This window comes from Phoenix dactylifera, chromosome 5 (assembly GCF_051530095.1).
Source record: "Phoenix dactylifera cultivar Ajwa chromosome 5, Ajwa_hap1_PhDact_Kaust_v1.1, whole genome shotgun sequence".
NCBI classification, from domain to species: domain Eukaryota; kingdom Viridiplantae; phylum Streptophyta; class Magnoliopsida; order Arecales; family Arecaceae; genus Phoenix; species Phoenix dactylifera.
In genome coordinates, this window is record NC_143194.1 from 2,194,340 (window position 1) to 2,215,926 (window position 21,587).

The 21,587-nt window shown below is 35.8% G+C and overlaps 1 protein-coding gene across 2 annotated transcripts; it reads right to left on the bottom strand.

The window, feature by feature from the left end:
* Positions 1–30: 30 nt before the first annotated feature.
* Positions 31–21,338, bottom strand: LOC103712590 (phosphoinositide phosphatase SAC3-like). Of its 2 annotated transcripts, XM_088721327.1 has the most exons (17): positions 20,723–21,330; positions 18,953–19,157; positions 18,684–18,849; positions 16,716–16,938; positions 14,392–14,468; positions 14,013–14,200; positions 13,835–13,932; positions 13,587–13,720; positions 13,339–13,464; positions 12,314–12,376; positions 6,496–6,919; positions 4,189–4,310; positions 3,951–4,064; positions 3,006–3,200; positions 2,411–2,551; positions 1,768–1,876; positions 31–495 (listed from the first exon to the last, which is right to left on the bottom strand). In XM_088721327.1, the coding sequence occupies exons 1-17, from the start codon at positions 20,816–20,818 to the stop codon at positions 376–378; spliced, it is 2,601 nt and encodes an 866-aa protein (XP_088577453.1). In that variant the 5' UTR covers positions 20,819–21,330; the 3' UTR covers positions 31–375. The 2 variants fall into 2 exon arrangements, with proteins under 2 accessions (XP_088577453.1, XP_038985385.1); XM_039129457.2 differs by lacking the exon at positions 12,314–12,376 and having other exon boundaries at positions 20,723–21,338.
* Between the last annotated feature and the right edge of the window lie 249 nt (positions 21,339–21,587).

Genomic DNA, 21,587 nt, shown 5'->3' on the forward strand with positions numbered 1-21,587 from the left:
CAGTTTGCACTAATCATCAACCAAAATTGGTAAGAGGGAAAAATTGCTGCCATAAATGTTGTGCTCGAATGAGCAAATATATGTGAATATTTACATGATGGCATATTGAGGGTGGAACAAATGTAACAGAGATCCGAAAGAATTATACCTATGTACTCATTCTTCTATCAGACTATTACTGAAGACAGCACTTTTTAACCAAATTAACACAATTGTACACGGCTGAAAAGAACGACATATGGGCAGGGATATCTTACAAGAATGTCCACCTTGAACATGTAATTTGTCCCCTTTCCTAATCATTTTGCTAAATTTTTGAGGGACCAACATCTGGATGCTGAGGGTCAGATGGGGCATTACCTAAATTTTCCTGCATCAGTGACATAGAGCATCTCCCTGGATCACCCAACGCACGAAGCTGTCAGAATACTCATGGAGAACATCGGAATTTTGGGCAGCTTCATTGACCATTTGTACCTCAGTTGTCTGCTTTCTCTGCAAGGTAAATGCTCATAAGATAGAGTTGATGGTGCCAAAATTAGCTGAAATTACCTTATCATACACAATGAATTACACTTTTTGTGGAAAAAAACAATTATGTGTGCTACTGAAACAATTAAGTTAAATCTTCAACCTGCATCTTATTGTTCTCCAAACAAAAAAAAAATCTGCATATTCTAGAGGGAATTTAGGGTGATACTGTGCAAAAGTTCCTACCCAGATTTTGAGCTGATCTAGGATTCAAGTTAAAATTTGATATACAGAGCCAGTCAAGTTAAATATACAGAAATGTCATCTAATACGTAAGTTTCAAATATGATGTCAAATTATTAATGTGTGAAACCTTTTGCCATGTTAAAGTTTATATTCAATTTCACACACATAAACAAATGTACAAATATGCACTAATTTCTGGTATTTAAATAGCAGTTTCTGGTATCAGATAAAATTTAATGCTTCAGGTTCATAAAGTTGAATGTAGATTGATTAATTCCACCTGAACTCATGATTTGTATAAATTTTTGGTCACTCATGATTTGTTTATATCTTTTGACCACTTGATGCATAAACTAGCGGCTTCCAAAGCACATATTTTTTAGTATTTAAGTAGTTTAGAGGTCATATATTACATTCAATAGCTTGGATCGTCAATGTGGGACCCCTATCGTCAAATCTAGATTTGACCGGATTTGAGTGGAGACCCTCCTTAGTGTAACTCTCTCTCTCTCTCTCTCTCTCTCTATATATATATATATATATATATATATATAGAGAGAGAGAGAGAGAGAGAGAGAGAGAGAGAGAGATCAAAATGCAAGACCTATACAGAATATCTTCTCTGCCTCTGCCCAATGGCTGCCAAATATCTACGGCAGTCGAACAAATAGAAATCCATCTCCCCCCTCCCCGCAAACAAAAAAAAAAAGGAAAAAACCAACAAAAAAGTCTAGATTTCTTAAATCGCCTTTTGGGAGAAATATATTATCCTGTTTTTACCAGGACAATAAGCTCCAAAGGCTTCTGAACTAACACCACATTCTTTCTCTATCTTACCCCTTCTCATCTTAAAACTCCACACACCTTATCTAGAGGTTAATGTGTGTGGTCCATTCCAAAGGACCTGAAGTAAGGTGCACCGGCTAATCGATTTTTTTTGTCTTAGTTCATAGGTCATACAAGCCCCAGACTGGAAATTTAAAAAACAAGCCTTGATCCAGTTAAGAGGTGAACAAATGAACTAGAACAACTGTGGATAGGACCGCTGACCTTTATGCCAGTCCCATTCTCACTTAAAGGTGGTGTTGTCTCAGTAGCTATGCCATTGATGACATTTTCGGTGGACAGATTCTCACTTGGAGAGTTCATGTTTGGGAACCTGCAAGGACATAAAAGCACTGTTAAAATATTCCAGAAGTTTTAGTAACAAGAGAAATGGTTCAACGAGATAAACAACTGATAAGTAGATTATGTTGCATGAAGACAACTTAATTGGTCTTGTACGTATAATACACATCAAGAAGTTAGGGGGAAAGAATGAAGAAAACAAGAAAGACCTTCGGAAAACTCCATACTCAATGGTAGTTAAGAAAGCATAAAAATAAACGAGCACATAAAACAGGATTAGTTAAAGTTCAAGATATCTTTATTTAATACAAAGAAGTTCAAAAATCAAAAATTATATAAACAGTCTATAGAGACTCTTCTACCTTGTACTGTACCAGAAAAGCAGCAGCAAACAATCAGAGAAAATTCATAAGCAGCTTAGATATACCCCCAACAAGTATGCAAGAAGTGCGCAGATTAACACAACGAGAAGCTTTAGCAAAAACTACAACATGTGTTGAAATTCATATACAGTTTAAGTTGACATTACAACTATATACTCAGTAAATTCTGGCTAGAAGATCACCTTTCATAAATTTCCTCCTCGCATGAATTACCAGAAGATGAAAGCCAATCAAGGTCCAGGAAATTTGAATCCCCATTTTCACAGAAAGAACTATGCTCATTATCTGCAAAAAGCTGTCTGCGAGACATTGTGGGAGTGTACCTGCAGAAAATAGGGAAAAACATTAGTCCAACTACAAATGAACTGACAATATGTATGCACTCAATGGTGTTGGAGATGCAAGTGATATAATGATAGGAAAAAAAGAGTAAGAAAACATCTACCCTCATCCATAGGCCATAGACCAGTCAAACCTTGATAAATTCGAGCATGATAGTGATGTGTAATTTCTTTTAGCAATAAAAACAACAAGGACAATTCACCTCTATATTTGAATATGCATTGAAGATTTGATCTTATGTTTACTGTCAAGACGGTAGTTGTGCAGGTTGTCCTTGTCTACATTATTTTTCTTTTTGAAATGGAAAAGGATCCCAAAATATCATCTGCTTTATGTGGTACAGTTTTTGGTTAAATTATGAACCTTGACATCAGACATTAAGTCAAAATCAAGAGCTTCTTAGTGCAATAAATTTCAAAATCTATAGCGGTTGACCTGGAATATGATACGTCACTTCCACAGGTTGAAATATCTGGTGTTGAATCAGACAGACCCTTGGCATCTCCCACTTGATGCTTTCTATCAGACAAAGCTGAGTTAGGGAGCTTTTTCCTGCTAACATTACAGCTGGAGGGTGTATTGTTTCCACGCAGAATATTGCCATCTGACAGGGATCTTTTGAAAAATGACCTATGGAACCAAATATGAATGTTAAGAAAATATATACAATTTCTGATCTTAAAAATAGATTCAATGGAGATATGAAGGTCAGGTGAAAACATGAATGCACGAGATCATGCACTATGTAAAACATCAGTTAAAAAAATACAAGCTGAGATTTTTTTTTTCTTAATGGAACAATTGTCATTGTAGATAGCAATTAGCATGCAATGGAAGTATAGATGTTCTAATCCAATATTAAAATGTGAACAGAAACAAAGTAGCAAATCATCAACTACAAGGTTCAAGCTTTGAAGACACAAGGCGTCTGGGTAGTAGAAAAAACTGTGCTGTGTTTGTGTCATACAGACAACTTTGACAGACAATTTTGATTACAGCTTCCATATCAAAACTACAACATACTGTTGCCAATTGACTAGGCTATGAGAAAGCTAATTACAATGGATAATTTTAGATGGTTCTTACTTAGACTGTATATCAAACTGCCTCACAAATCACCAAGCCCATGTTTATTAAATCCTAGACCATCAGCGAAATACTTTTCCACTATAAGATTGAGTGGAGTTGACATCATTCTAACCACAGGGGAAAAACTCACTGGAGTTACTAATAACTATGTAGTTTTAGGATCACCACCACACAAAAAAAAAATGAAAAAGACAACAAGAAATATTCTTTTCTCATAGTAAATTGATAGAAGCAACTAGATAGTTTTGTGCACCACTCACAAAATCACTAGAACCGTATTATTAACAATACCTTTCATTTTCATCAGCAACAGCATAAGCATGTTTCCCTATATTGCAATGCTGATCAGAGTCCAGCTCCCACAGTGCTGGTTTACCCTGTTGAGGCTGGAAGTTGCCCAAGAATCTGCATCATATGATATCAAATCAACTAATATACCACAGTCCACAAAGAAATGAAATTTCACTGCAGAAGCAATAAAAGGCCATGAGATCAAGGTGAATTCACAATGATTTGATCATGAACCTACAAGTTTATTGCATCTTGTTTTTCAGCATCCATGTAGGCATTGCTATAATATCTTTGAAGTGTTCTAAAGAATTCTTGAGACTGGGTTGCTGCCTTCCATTGACCTCTTCTCTCAGAGAATATCTACAAAGCATTAGCAAAGCAATGAGTCAATGGCACTTGAATGGTGGTGCATTAGTGAGGACTGTTGTCAGAAAAATAATAGATAAAATACCTCACAAGCAAAGGGAACAATATATGTAATGCTAGACATAGTTAAGTTTAATTAACGAATAGAAAAGAGCAGGAACAACAATAGCAGGTTTTTTAAGGGCCACCCTACTCTAAGGACCAATTCCCAGGCTGAAACAATTTAGACAATGTTCCTAAATGATCAAGAAATTAAAGCACCAGCTACTTTCCAACAGCTTTAGTAATTGGTTGTTTTTACACCTTTTGGTATCTGGAAGGGCACCAAAGATCACTCATTGATCTAAACATCATGTTCAGTGATCCACTTCAGATAGTCCTTTGACAAAGATGATAACTTATAGGAGGTGCATACCGCTCCTATGTTAAACATTTTTCAGCCTTTTGGCATATGGTTAATTTAGTGAGTCGTGAAGAATAGCATGCTACAGAGGCAACTTTTTTATTTTTGAGCTAAGAAACTATAATATTTAGAAGAAACATCAGAATATACAGGTCTATAAAATTTCTACCACATGCAGCCAAATGGAGGCTCAACTTGGAATAATGATATCCTGTCAAGGCACCATTGGTCCTTTCCAGCACCTGGCATTAGTGCTTCCATTGAAAATAATTTAAATGCCACACAGGTAAGATCGCTATTTCAATATGTTTGGGTAACAAAACATCACTAAAATTTTTCAAAAAAAAAAATCTATAAATAACCAGTTTTGTAGAAAATAAAATAATACATCCGTAGTTGGTTCCAACCTCTTCCAAGACAAGATTGCCAATCTATTTAGTGAGCTAGAAGAGTCTCATTGCTCAGTTTAATATAGATATTCACTGTGTTGTAGCACAATGGAAAGGACTTGGGTTGCACCATTCACAGAAGTTCCATATTCAAGTTTATATTATTTTGCTGATACATACTTTTGACAAGAAAAATTTCTGAATAATCAGTAATTGCTCTTCAAGTAAATTTCCATTCCCTGCAACAGTTCTTGGCTTCTATAGATAAACCATAAACCCAGGATCAACCATATGAGATACCTCTTGTTTCTTATTTTTTGAGAATCATTTGAGATACGATTGCTCGCAGTTGAAAATTTAAATGATTAAAATATGAAAAAAGAAATGATAAAAAAATTATGCTTGTGCTAAACAGATTATTGGAAGCATGGATATCTGATACTTTACTTCTGTTAAAACCATTGTCACACAAAGTCGTATTTTGCAAATATCTTTGGTAAATAAGCTATGGTTCCAAAATCCAAACAAAAACTCAAATGAAAATTGACTCTTTTCTGCATTATGAAAATAATAAAAGACAGGTTTATTCAATAAATATTTACATGCCCAGAGTCTAAATCATCCAGAGAAAAAAATCAGAGAAATATCAACTCACGAAGCTTCATATCTACATAATTTTCATAATCACTTCCACATGCATCATAACTGATATCCCCACCATTGTCACACAAAGTCATATTTTCCAGATATCCTTGGTAAATAAGCTATGGTTCCAAAATCCAAACAAAAAACCCAAATAAAAATTGATTTTTTTCTGCAATATGAAAATAATAAAGGATAGGTTTATTCAATAAATATTTACATGCCCAGAGTCTAAATCATCCAGAGAAAAAATTCAGAGAAATATCAACTCACGAAGCTTCATATCTACGTAATTTTCAAAATCACTTCCATATGTATCATAACTGATATCCTGAACAAAATGGGGAACCTGAATATCTTCACATTGCCAAAAGGATACATGACTTTTCAACAAATAAATCACTGGCACAGGACTAATTATTATAATTTAATATTCCTATACTGTTAAATTTGAAAATATGGAAACTATTTCTGTATCCCAGCATTAGAGCACTAAACATTACACTGGTGATCAAGAAATCCAGGCTTATATCTTCTCCTCAACCCTCTGTATAAAATTCAAAAATTTAAATATCCAAAGAAAAAGAAAGAGGGGATAAAATAAGCAATATACATATGGTAAGAAACATTGCCTATAACTATAAGATTATCATGAATCAACCATCCCAGCAGTATCAAATGATAGAAACAGCTTTTTGAAGGAATAATGGAATAAGAAATCTTAGATAACACTCCACAGCTATACCTTGTTGTGAGCAGCAGAACCACCATACTGTAGAGCAAGTGTGTCGCCCATCGTCTCATAAAACCTCATTAAATCATCAGCCAGAGGAGAATCTAGATCAATTTTGGGAATGTCTATTAAGCCTAAGACATGTAGTTGATGCCCGAGAGCAGCTAAACCATAGGCATATTGTGCAACATTAGTGCGATCCAAGCAGTCTATGCAATTTGTGCGCAGGATGCCCTTTTGAAACATAGGTGGCTTAACCAAGCAATTTTCACTACTTCTCGCTTTATCCTCTGCGGTTGAAGGTCCAGAGATATCAGAGCTCACTGCATTATCTTCCTGGTATCCATCAGCTGCGATCTCAGCATCATCATGGTTATCATTCGTGTTGTTGCTGCTTTTGTGATTATTAAATGACCAGTGACCAACATTGTCGTTCCTGTAGATCACGAGCATTAACCATATTAATAAACTACAAATGATAAAAATTAAACATGTTTGAAAGATATGCCCTGCACTATAATTTTCTGAAGTGATGCATGTCTAAATTGGCTATTAAGTTCAATGTATTGGTCTAGGTCCGTAAGAGCACATCAGCATGACTTATTTAATATCACCAAAAGAATTTTAAGGAAAAAAAAAAAGTGTCTTAGAACTGAAGAAATAAATTCTCTTGATTAGTATGGCTAGTTTGTGTCTTATCCTTAATCAACAAGCCTGATCCTAACTATAGGGCGTTGGCTTCACAAATCAAATAATAAGTCACAGTGTTCGAGAAGATTATATAACCAGCTTTAAACTTGACATAGATCCTCTAAACTGGTGCTGAATTGTTGCCCAAATGAACTTTGGTTGGGGAAAAGGCCTGCATGGTTGGCTAAGATGACAGTAACCATGTGACCATCAGAGAGATAATATGCCATTGAAATTTAAGATGCATATTATATGAGTCCCAGTCCTATCATCAGCTAAAAATTTATGAATATTCGTATTATGGAATTCACAATGTAAACAGACAATTCTCAAATGTACACTACAAGCATTACTTTTCTATAGATGTAATTTTTATTCATAATTATCAGAAATATGCCTATTTTAGTCCAGTGAGGGAAGATACTAGAAAGAAATTGCAACTTCGCAGGGAAATGCGGTTTATACAGAAGATGGCACACATATCTTATCTATGATAATCATATCCTTCAGGTTACCCAGGTACATGACCTAAAGGATAAGTTCGGAAGGATACTCTAATTTATTGGATCCTACAAAGTGCTACATCAAGTCATTAACTACTTGCATTAAGATATATACTTACTTCAAATTACATAGTGAGCTGAGGAAATCATAGTCACAAGTACAGTGGTCGGGAATAATTAAGCAATGCCGGAAATTTTGGAATTCGGGAAAAAACCAGCAAATTCAGATAAAATCAGGGAAAGTTCATGGATTAAATTAATAAGTAAAAAAATAACAATATCTAAATATAAATGTTTATATATAAGAAAATCATATGAATTTGTTATTGTCAACATATTTTCGTAATAAAATCACTTTCTTTACAATACATTATCTTTCGGTCCAACTATGACTCTCTTAGGCAGCAAAATGCCTCATCGTCTAATTAATGATGCAAATGAATGGATTAATGAAGATGTTGAGATATCAAGTGCTTCCTTACTAAAGACTTGATATCTCACCATCTTTCAGAAAGTATGGCTCTAAACCGAATGGAATGGAGGCAAAGGATTCATGTAACTGACCCTGACTATTTTGGGATTAGACCTTAGTTGAGTTTAGTTGAGTTGTATATTCCGATCTAATCATGGAAAAAATAAAAAACTCTTTTGAAATGATGAAGTTTTAGAATTTGTATATTCAATAAAATCGTGTTTTCTCATAAGACAAGAGAGAAAATTTTCTAGCAACTTCTCTATCTGGGATATACCTACTTTAAGATATAATTTTTCTTATATTCAAAATATTAAAAGAGTCTTCTTTTAGATGAATATTTAAAAAAGTTAAAAAACATCTTTACCAGGAAAGAAAAGAGATAATATTTAAAAAGGGGCAAGCCAGTGCACAAGGTTCTTGCGGGATCTGGGGAGGGTTAAATATACGCAACCTTGCCCCTGCATGCAGAAAGGCTATTTTTATATTTCAAACCCATGACCTTCAGGTCACAATAAAGTAACCTTACCATTGCACCAAGGCTTGCCCTCTAAAGGGAAGAGAAGGCATTGCCAACCTTAATTATTTTATCTGAAAAAAACTTCAAGAGAAGGGCCAACCTAGCCTTTTCCTATTCCAAATTGTTTTCCCCCTCCATGTCCCTAGGCCACCTGCCCACATCCCATGGTCATTTTTGCTTCTTATATTCACCTGCTCACTCTGCCTCACAAAGCCTACAAGCCTGAATAGTTCGGAATCACACGATATATTTGCAAGATTTATGAATTTTTTGAATAATTCATGACTGATTCATGGATCAATGAATAAATCACAAAATGATACAGCTGATCTTTGTACAGCAAATAATGTTGAAGTTTTCAAAAATTTTGTTGAATTTTGTTACTATGGAGGATGCTGCATAAATTAGACAAAACTAGAAAGCAAAGATCTTGCATTTTCTAACAATGATTCGATCTTCTCTGATATATTATCTGAATAAAAAGCAAAGGAAATATTTGGGTCATGGTGAATGAATACTCCCTAGACATGGTTGGTATCCTAATCTCAAAAGAAGAGACCTGCCTGTAAAAAATTCAAGAGATGTCCTTTACAGTTTTATCAAACCTGGACAAGGTAATGTTGCATTGAGGATTTGTTGATTGGGGGGACTGGATAGGGGTTGTCAGGAATTCCTCTCCTAGGTCTTCATTTGATCTTTTGCTGGATAGTGGTACAAGATGCACATGTCAGACATGAATGAGCAAGACAAGTCTGATGTTGAAAAACCTGTTATCCCTAAAGGAGATATGTCAAATGCAACATATACTGCAAATAACAAGACAGCAGCAATACCGCATCTGCACAGTGGCTCAAGAGTATAATGTATGCCTCTTCAAAGATCCACATTTTATTTGAATTGACAAACAGAACAGAGAAATGACTTACAGCAAGGCAGCAGCCTTTCTGATAAAGGAATAATACACAGGTTACATCCCAGCCTACAGAATGGGAGGCTTTCATGTGGTCTTAGTAGGGTAGGTTCTAATTGTTTACAAATTAAAGTTTGTAGGACATAGAAACATGCAGAGATTTAGGTAGGCAACTGGGTAGAGATAAGTTTAACATAAAGGTTCCAAAAGAAGAAAAAAAGGATAATTTAAGATGTACTGTTGCTGACTTAATCTGAAAAAACAAACCAAATCTGAGCTTCAGAATGAATTGTTTCAAGGAAAAATTACTTTACAAAATGACTTTTAGGGCTGTATGGGATCAAGAAATGCGAGTAAAGTAAAACAAATCTCATCTGTCATTTAAGTAGGACTTGTAAACTCAATTATGTTGAGGGCCAAAACAGTTTTTGTTGTCTATGGTTCAATTAAATAGCTAATTCCAACAAAGTGGATGCTTGGGTTCTTATGGTTGCCTTGAAAAGAAGTCCAGTATTTTTCAACAAAGTTATTGCTCTAATGAGTTGCTAAGCAATTTCAAAACTTCCCTCCATAAACGAGCTTGGACTTTGCTGGTGATGGTGGAGAATGCTGCAATCATACATCTTCAAGTAGAAAGCTTGCTCTCATAATAATCCTCCTTACACAATGAAATAATATGGCATCTAGAAGAATATGCTAACCTTTCAGTCAATGATGATTGCTAGCTACAACCACTTCTATTCTGGACTATAGTAAATGCCTTAATAAAAAAAAAAAGACATGCATCACATACTAACTCATCAAATCCAGCAAACCTCCCAAGAAACAATTATTTTTTCATAACATGGTATCTAATCCTCAAAGAAAGCCACCAATTTGCATCTGTTGAACAAAACCCTTCCTCAAGTCTGGCAAGAACCTCATGATTGGTGGAACTTAGATATAAATCTAGAAACCTCTATCACTACTCAAGCAGTAAAGCCATCGTCACTGGAGCAAATACCACACATGCTGGACAAATGTTGTCTTGCTACGTTCGACTATTTTAAGTAACAACTTTAGGCATGAAAGCCTAAATGTCAATCTCAAGCATCAAAAATACAAAGTGCCAAAAACCTAAGGTTAAACCACAAGAATGAGCTGCCGACAATTAATAAGAAAATTTCATATGATGACTAGAGCATCAAATCATGATATACATGATTTCTTGTATCCTCATCAAGGCAAGTGTTTCAGCTATCTCCTAGGACATATGATTCTTATCACACCATAAGTAACAGTACAAAACCTCAAGCTTCAAGTGATTCCATGGATTTTTATTTTCTCATGGTGTATATGCTTACTTTTTAAGATGTTTGACGAACAAGGCTTCTCCTTTATCAACCTCCTCTACATGTTTGATTTACTAATCTTCTTCTAGATAGTCCTCTTCTTTCTTGGAATCTCTTCCAATAACTTCAATTGTTAGAAAGCATAATAAAGGTTCATGTTGAATCTTTTATTAGCAACATATATGGATAATATTAATACCTAAGGGCTGAATGGGCCAACTTGGCCCAATCACCCAAAAGCCCACTATGGGATCTCCAGGCTTAAGTTTTGGACTTAGAGCAACAGGCTGAGCCAAGCCTAAAACCTATGGCTTAAAAATTTACTCAAGATGAGCCTAGGTTTGGATTATTTAAACATTTCTAGCCCAAATGTAATAGGTCAATTCATTGTTGAAGATAGACAACTTTCCAGATTCAAGAATCAAATGAATATAATTCCCAAGCTCTTCTTTTCTCTCTCATGCAAGCAGTGTTGGATTGTCTGCTCTTCTAGCAAGCTCAATCACTGGCATGCCATCCCAAAGGACCAGGAACTCCATCACAAGTAAGATCTTCTTCTCATGACTGTTATGGTGTTATCTCTCGTATCCCAATTTTGCATCCCAAAGGTTAGGTTAAGTTGTCTTGAAGTTGCTGGTAATTTCAAACATTTCTTTAAATCTTCTTCTTTTTCCCCACTTCTCTTTTGATTGGGCAATCTAGGTTTCAAATGGTAGCAATACGTTTTGGATGATTAACGGTTAGGACTTAGGTAAAATTATAACAGGGAGATTGACAAGGGAGAGGAAGGATAGGATGGGTATCGAGATTAAGATTAAATTCAAGGAATAGGGTTTACAATGTGTTGACACTGGGATTTGAGGCAAATAAAGGAAAAAGAGAGACATCAGAAAAGCAAATCTTGGTTGGCATGAGATTTGATACCAAGAATCAGGTACCACTTGGTCATATCCCAGGTCGGGACGTGGTATCCAGCATCTAGGAAGGGGATCAGGTATTCAAGCCAAACTCAGGACCTTGACACGTTTAGTAGAGCTACATGATAAGGAGAGCTTCATGATACATCTCCTTGATGGTGGCATGGGAAGACCGCATCACCCAGAGTTCTTTTTTTTAACCAGCCCTATATCATAATACAAGCACTTTCTGTTCTCTATTAAGCAGGTTTTTTGCTTTAATACCAATAGGATGTGATTGTAGAAGCGCGAGATAAACATCATAGTTAAGAGTACTCCAGCTTAAATGAATGGTAAGAAAGGAGTGTCATGATAGAGGTTGCTACAGAATTGGAACTTACAGCATGCTTTTGTTGAATAATTAAACAAAATGAACACTTAAATTAAAATCCAAATGGAATGGGAATAGAAAAAAAAAAATCAAATCACGAATCGAAATGGAACTGACATGGAAAATATGGAATCGGAGTTGACATTCCTATTCCATTGTCTGGGCATGAATTGAAGGAAACTACACGAAAAAAAACAGTTATTCCATTTGCATCTGATTTAGCTGGTCGTATTCTATAATGACTAAGGAATGAACTCAAAGTTTAATATATTTTTTAAATCCAAATTTTAATCAAACCACTCACTCTTTCAAGTGTTTACCTAATTAATTCATAACAAAGATATTGCTGATTCCTAGCTTGTGTCATAGATGCTGCTAATCAGTTCATACCAAAAACAACATTCATTACTATAGGAATGGGAATGAATGTTCCTCCAATCGAAGAGTGTCATTACGACTCATTGATTTAACGGAATGGTGAATTCAAATTCCACTAGGTGCTGTACACACCAAATGCAGGACGCTGACCAATGTTGTAATTTCTGCTCCAATCCAGTCCTCATTCTGCGATCCAAAGGTGGCATTACAGAATGAGCATGGATCAAGGAAAACACAATTTGAAATTTAACCCTGATTTTGGTGATGAAACTGAAGAAATTGGTTTTTTAAAGTTAATGCATATGTGTTTTTGATTCAAATAAGGACAACGTGATTTAGGGCTTCTAATTAGAATAAAGTTCTATTTTGAAATTTAAATTACAGATAATATATCTACTTTCTACCAAACAATAACCAAAGATATGGAGAACGACTTGTTTAGAATATCATCAAAAAGAAAGATAGTTTGTATCAAGGTTTTAAATAAGGGTACCGAATTCTGTACCATTTTTCCATTGGAACAGTACAATATTGATATGGTATTGGTACTAACAATATGTATCGGTGCAGGCCAATATGGCCAATACGGTATCAGTACTGCTGTTTCAGCATCCCAGCACCCATAAAAGTGCTGGTTTTGCACCAGAACAGTATGGTACTGGTCGTACCATCCCGTTTTGGCAATTTTTGACACCATGGATTAAATATAATGCACAGCAAAAGACTGCATGGGAAAGAAAAAACATATAAAAATAAATACTCACGATAGGCTAGGCCATTTTAAAGCACCCTCAAGCCTTAAAGCTGGTGTAACTTGACAGTAACAGAAGCCTGTTAAATTCAAAGCATAAGCTGCCACTTTACCCAACAATGTAAGCACATTTATAGCTCTGCCGGGAAAAAAAAACTAGGTTAGAATAATATCTTTAAAATAGTCATTTTCTTTAAAGTGAGCACATTTTCTTTACAGTAATCTTTCAGAAAAAAAGAATAAATGGAAGAAAACCGATACCTCCGAGAATGTTTATGAAGATCCCAATGTAAGAATCTCAAACAATTTTCCTCTGACAGATCTTTATTTATAGCATCAATTGCACTAGCAAATTCTGCACGAAGTATAGATTCTCGAGGTTTCTTCTCGTATTTCTTGGGGAAAAAAAGAACCATTGCAGGGGAGGGGGGATGATAATTAGATACATGCCGAAATATATATATCTTACCAAATAAGAAATTCTTACAGACATTCAGCATGAGGCCTACCTTAATCAAGTTCAAAATAATGATTGGGTTTCCATATCTTTTTTCTAAATTCTCGAAATGAAGTCGGGTAGCTTCATAATTTTTGTCCTTTTTCTGCACTGAAGAAGGGGGGGAATGAATCAAATAGGACATCATAATCTTATCTTGGACACCTTACTGTTACATGTTCAAAACTTACATATAATATCAGGTTTGAGGTTCAGCCGCGAAGTTTCCTGTGACCAAAAAAGGGGTATGGAACCCCTATTCTGGATGACGGAACTGACTTGTGTCGGAATTCCTCCAGGAGTGTCTTCAAAAACAATCTGTTCTGTCTCAACATCATTTGCTACTCTACCTTTCTCATTAACACCACGCTTGAGGTATCTGATTGACAAGTGGAACAGAAATGTTAAATGGTCGACAAAAAACATGGATCTATTGTAACAATGAAAGTACTCAGAGCATGTTAGAATAAACCAGCCTTATGCAAACTTTTTAAGTCAACTTAGCCAGCCCCATATCAGAAATTGAAGAAAATGAAACACAATTAATCTGAAAACATAACATATAATAACCTGGTGCCAGCATAATGACGTGAACGCCTAGCAATGAGTGTCAACCAGAAATCCTTTCCCGATATTGAGAGTTTGGCCTGAATTTACAAGACATAAAGCTGTCAATGTTCTCCAGCAAAACAAGATCTAATAGAAAAACATAGTAAGTTGACCAAGAAAGAAAGCAGAGCCGCAAAAATCTAATTCTTTACTCCAAGGAATACAGATATAGTAACACTTATTTACAAATACAGCCCTTCTAGACAGACTAAAAGTGCAATATCTTTCTTCTATTAGCATCATTCTACCATCATCTCCACAGACCTGAGTTCCCCATAAGAGGCACAGAAATGAATCTGAAGAAGAACCTACATCCAAGAAATTTCCAACAAGTGTAAACAGCTAAGCCTACCCCACAGGTCAGCTCAGGACAGAACCCACCAGCATAAAGTGCAAACTGGAACCTCGCGAAAATATTTAAAAGAACATTAAGAATTGATATGTATAAGCACTTATTTACAAACTTCTAAGTTTGTGAACTATTTTAAAGAAAAATAATAGAAGAAAATTAAGCAGATTGATATAACATAGTAAGGCAAAACCAGGTAAGTCTTAAAATTAAGAATGTTTCCCATCTAAGTTGCAGGTTAGTTTGACAGCTGACCATAAGTAACTCGGTGTCAAACTGTGAACTGCCCAAGATTATAACCAGATAGCATTAGCTCTTATGGAGAACCACTTAAAACCCCTTTGATGATCCACACAAAAAACAAAGGCCTAGCAGTTCATATCTGTCCTCAGGGTCGAGTCTAATACAGGCTCTGCTCTGCCCATGTGCTTCCTACATCAATATAAATGACCATGTGTACCTTAAATGCAGAGTCTTTCTACTTGGTCCAAACATCAGCCTCAAAACTCATCTCTATTTCTAATGCTCCTGCTCCCAAGTACCTCTTAGCTCACTAGGTCTCATATCACTGGAATAACTACCACAAATCCATTTTATTGGCTGTATGAGCCTGGATATCAAGTACTTGGAAAATTAGACATTGGCTTGATCTTTAAGAAGACATATCAAATATAACAGTAGTTCCACTTTGATCGCATGTTTCTTCAGTGCTTTGCACTTTAATTTTCTAAAAGTTTCAATCTCTTGTTTCTACAAAAGGATAAAAGGAGTAAACAATAATTGAAACAGCACACTGCAATGACATAAAATGGCCCAACTATAAAATATCTGGTTGTGTACTGTATGAGAGGGTTATCCTTCCCACGAGTAATAGTGCTGGTAGCAAGGTTTTTAGTACGGGTTTTGGTAACAGTGTTGGTACCATCCAGTTCCTGGTACTGGCACTCCATAAAGGGGTGCACCAAGTATCGCTTCCCTACTGGCATGAGTCGATACATATGGTACAGACCTATATAATAAACCATGGTTTGGACTTTGGACAGCACCACATGGAGAGATACCATTCTGTATTGTATGAAGCCAGCTGCTATTGCCCAACAAGACATGAATCACATAGAAACAGCTGGAACTCACTGAATTCCAAGTCTTCATAGGAGGAGCTATTTTGCTCTCTCCTTGGAAACATTTTAAACCTCATTTCCAATAGAATCCAAGTATGCTGTTGGATTTGGAGGCAGAGTGACCTTAGAAAATGAGAACTCAATTTGCATTTCAAAATGGTGAGCATGATTGCACAATCCACAAACCCAAATAGTTACTTGCACCTATGGTTATGGATACCAATCACAAAGCCTTAGAGCATATGATAACCTCCAGCAGCAAAACAAGCATCAGCAAATGCATTGCGGACAACCCCATAGTTATGTCTATGATGTCTAGCACGGGGAACCAGCACCAGTTAATGAAATCTACAACCCTCAACATTCAATGTGAACACAGATATATGCATCCTCCAATTAAATTATACGTTGTTTTAGGCGATTAAGGGTTGTCGATAAAGCCTGTTCCCATGTTTTAGGCTAAAGTACATTAAAATGTCAGAATCTTTTCCTCGTATTTGTTTAACCTAATAATTTCTTGGTCAATTAGATGGAGACTTGGATAACTTTAAAATAGTATGACACAGATGTTCATTTGCATCAACACGCATTGCATAAATGACAGACAATATTAAAATTTGTCTTGAAGAACCAAAAAAATCTTGTTGAATACTGAAAGTGAATCTAATTGACAGTACAGCACAATCAAAAGTATTTATAACAGATCTCGTGAAGAACATGATAAGATACATAAAGAGGTTTTCTTTAACAAAGAAAACTAATCATTCATTCAATATTTCCTATGAGTATAGTAAATTCATTTCACAAAATCTTACTTGTTTAAAGAACCCATAGACAAGTGCAACTGTCCAAAGAGTATTTTTGAGATGGCTTCGTATTCCACGTGTCAAGAACTCATTCCACACAAACATTGTTTCATATAAAACATGTCCTGTCTGATTATCGGATAAGTTCTTTTGAAGGCTACGCATAACATGGTATGAGTAGCTGAAAAAGAAATCCTTTGTAAGATCCACTGTGCATAGGAGCTTCTTATATCTGTGCCATCAACAAAAAACAAATGTGATTGTTGACAAAGAAAATCTAATAAATATATATATATATATATTAGGAAAGCAGTGGCCACAGAAAAATGATGGTTCTGCTACAATAAGAACAAGAGGAAACCTGAATTTCATAACTTTGATATCCTGCATCGAATGAACAATTTATACCAACCTCTTGCATCCATAAATAGGCAAGAGAAGTACCTTAATAACATTAAAGTGCTCAATATTATAAAGAGAAGTACTCAATATTATAAACTACTTCACTGAAAATTTTCAATTGTAACAAAAACAGATTCCTAATTGCAATTGAGGACACTATTACAACACAAACCAAATTTTAACAATGTTGACACGTTTAGACCCAAATGGGATCATTACGGTGGTCTTAGATCACTAATGATCCCAAGGTTCACCATTTTAGTGCTAGATCCGTACCTGTACCATCCTTTACATATCAATAGACAATAAGGTATGGTAAGGTTGAGCATACCGACTATCGGTGCGGTACGGTACTTTGTATCGGTTTGGTGCTGGTACGATACGATACATCCGATATGGTAAGATACCGACCGGTACAATGAACCTTAGGTGATCCTCATCCTAGGATAATTTGATTCTCAATAATCTAAGATCACCAATATTTGGTTACTATATTCCAATAATTAAAGATCTTCAGATTTTCATGATTAATCTATGTAGTATACCACGAAAATCTAAGATCACTGACCATATAATTCCAAAATTACCCATGAACAAAATTCTCAAATAAATCATAGGAAAACACACGTGAACATAAATCAAATTATCAAAACCTGTAATCCTAGAGCAATTCGACAAGACCAAAAATTAATCAAAATATGTAAAAGTAACTCCAAGGAATTATCAAACCTTCCCAACTAGAAAAAAAAATTATGGATTATCAAACCCTTCCGAATTAGAAGAATTTTTGCCTTAAAGATTAGCATCCAAAAGGAATTGACTCCTAAAAGTAGGAGAATGAAGCTCAGCAAGGTTGGGCTCTTATTTGAACGAAGTGCAAAAAATGTGATCTTTTTTGTCTAATAGAACAAACACATATACCTTAATTGAGTCGGTAAAGATCAGGGTGGTGGTGAAGCTGGATAGCAAGGGACTGTCGGATTCTTACACTGTAAGCTCATATGAGACGGGGTCAGGTGAGAAAGACTTGTTCGAGGGCGAAGTCAAGTGATGAGTCAAACAATTTTTCCAGCTAGACTAAGGGGCATTTTTGTTCCCAAATTTCAATCCAATGTCACTGCATTGGGGTGATCTTGGAAACCTATCTGCAAGGACGTGTTTAACATCACTGGGTTGGGTGGTGAATTTACGAGTGGAGGTGATTTAGGACACTACCATGTAAGATCACTGGGGTGCAACTAAATATGGTGATCACATCACTGTTGATCTTGGGATCATCACCCCATACCAAATACCACCAAAAGGTTGAAAAATGGAAAGTGGAAGTTTGGAGTCACCTATATCTTAGTAAATTGGAAACAAAAGTCCCCGAAGTCTATACTAGTAAAAGTCCACCAATAAAATTACCATAAAAAAATATTCTTTTTTGATACACAACAACAACAACAATAACAAACTTTAGGATAAAAATGGCAATGATCTCTCTCCATCAAAAGTGTCAAGCACTGTACCCAAAAAAAAAAAAAGCGTCAAGCACATTGATCATTGAAATACATGCAGAATAGACAAAAGGACCTGTTCTCATTTGTAGAATTAGCCATATTGAGTTGCGCGGTAGAATTTGGAAGTGCAATCATTTCAGTTTTGGTGACAGCATACACTGTATGGCCACATATGGCACCAATTTGCCTTCTTTTGGTTATAAGCAACATGTAATATGGCCCATAGAACTTAATAAAACCTGAAAAGGGCAAAAATGCTTCATCAACAAAAAAAAAAATCATAAGAGATGGAACGCATGCTCACATGCATGCATTGTAAAGGATACAATGTGAAGAACTTACCAACTATGCCATAGCAATTGGTGACAAATCTTAGTCCACCAGTAGATCTATTTCCTTCATGTATTCGCCTCAACAGGTCTTGACATTCGCTTTCCGAGTATGTGGTGGAGTCCTCACGGATGTTCAGCTCTGAAGGCTCTAATCTATCTATCGTTAACACTTTCCATAATGTTCTACTTTTGTCTCTTCCAATCATATAGAATTTCTGTGACATAAGACAGCGATGAAAAAGGCAAAAATTTTAAAGAAAATATAGCATAAAGTGGTCGATAATTAGCATACGATATTGACAAAATAAATCTGAAAATGCAATAAGAATAACCAGCTCCTAGAAATCCACTTTATCTTTGTAAAGAGAGACAACTGTAAACGGAATTTGTTGTAGCTTTAGTTAAAACAACCAAAATGTAGTAGTGTAGCGTAGTGCAAAAAAATCAAGACTTAGCTTAAATCTGATCGCTATGCTGTTAATCAAGATAATACCTTATATGTCTGAATATATTCTCCCAAACAGAAACATACAAAGAACAAAGCAACTACTGACATAACGGACTTCTGGGACCTTTTCAACGGGAATGCAACCACCAAAAAGCAATATATGTAACTTCTCCAATCCAGCAAATAATTATCAAAAACAACTCCAAAAATAGGATTTTAAGGCATTTCATGATTCAGTCTGGAAATTTATGACAAGCAATAGTAAAATACTATTTCAGAATGCTAGTCTGAAAATTTATTTTTTTAAAACAGGTACATGTCCGACTAATCTACTCCCAGATAGAAACAATAAATGACAAACCAACTAGTCACATAATGGACTTCTGAAACTATTCCAGTGGCATCACAACCACTAAAAGCAATATATGTAAATCTCCAATACAACAGTTAATTATCAAAATCAACTCAAAAAATAGAACTTTTAAGGCATATCACGATTCAGCAATGAAAATTATGAGAATTAACAGCAAATTTATACTATTTCAGAATACTTGTTTGAAAAATCTATTTCATCAAAGAAGCGCGTGCCTGACTAATCTTCTCCCAAGTAAACAATTAAACGATAAAAAGACTACTGACATAACAAACTTTTGAAACTATTTCAATGACATTGCAACCACTAAGAAGCAATATACATAAAACTCCAGTGCAGCAAATAATTATCAAAAACAACTCGAAAGATAAAGACTTTTAAGGCATTTCGTAATTCAGTAATGAACTTCAGAACAATTAATAGTAAACCTCCAGTATATTCAAAGACTTGTGCGAAAAAGTTTTTTTCCATAAAATTGAAATGGATAATCTCGGAAGATCTACTTCCCCATATACGTTAAAGAAAATAGCATTTTTTATTTTATTGACACAACGCCAGACTATCATGATACTAGGGTGAAGATATACGACTACTTAAAGTATAAGGTATTAATGATACACTTATTGCGATGATTTTAAAAGCCAGCTAGTTGTAAATATCTCTCTCGAATAAAATTCAACTGTGCTCGGAATCAGATACACAAAACATTTATGCAAAGCTCAATTTTGTTCCAAAAAATCTAAATTTTCCCAAAAAAAAGAAGCATATTTGCTAAATTACGTACAGATCAATGAAGGAACAGAGGTAAAATATTTCTGAAAAACAGACATTCAAGCAAGAAAGGACAAAAATCCTAACAAGTTCCCATCTTTAGGGGATTAAACGACCGGAAACATCAAAACAACCAAAATCGAGCTAAAACAAGAGGAAAAGAAGGCCATTTCAGGAGAAGTCCTCACCGATCGAGTCTCGTAGAGACTAAATTTCTGGAGATAGCAGCTCGCGGCATCCGGCTCGTCGGCGATCCGAGTCCCCGCCCGGTTCTCTGCTGCCATTCCGTCCGGATCCCGAGCCGTGGGCTCGGGCCAGATCACTCGCACATCCAATCCCTCCACCGAGTTCACCACGCCGCCGTCCGTCGGACCCCTAGATTCCCCCTCGGCTGCTTCAAATACAGCATCCTTCTCCCTCCCTCGCTTCTCCACCGTCCTCACCGCCTCCTCCCCAGCCCTCTCTCTTCCATTCGCCAAGCAAAAAAAAGTATTTTTACAGCGAAATGGAGGTCAAATGGAAGCGAAAGCGCTACCGATCTTCTCAGGAGAAGGTCGGGAGACGAACTCCGGGATCCAAATCGACGAAAAGATGGAAATTGGACGAAAGAAACCAGAGATTTTTTTCTGCTTTGGTTTTGGTTTCTCTCTCGATATCTCCTTCACTTTTAGTGCTTGTTTTTTCGGAGAGAAAGGGGAGGGGGCTCGTGAGAGCCAAGGAAAACCACAGCTTGCGCGACGCCTCAATCCACAAAAGCTCCACGAGTCGGAGGACAGAAGAGAGAAGAAAGGGAAATGGAAAATGGAATAGAACGACTTATATTATTTATATATATAGTTTTTTTTTGTTTTTTTTGCCTTTTTTTTCTTCTTTTTTTTTGGTCAAAAGCCTTTTTTTTTTTTTTGCTTCGTAAACTGGTGAATATTACATTTATTTAAGGGCAAAGCACCAGGCTTTGTCCTCTGTAGAAGCTCCGGGAGAAAGCTTGTTACTGTGTGCGTAATAACGTGACTCCTTTTCAAGCGTAGCGGATTGAGCTGTTGTTTTTTTCGT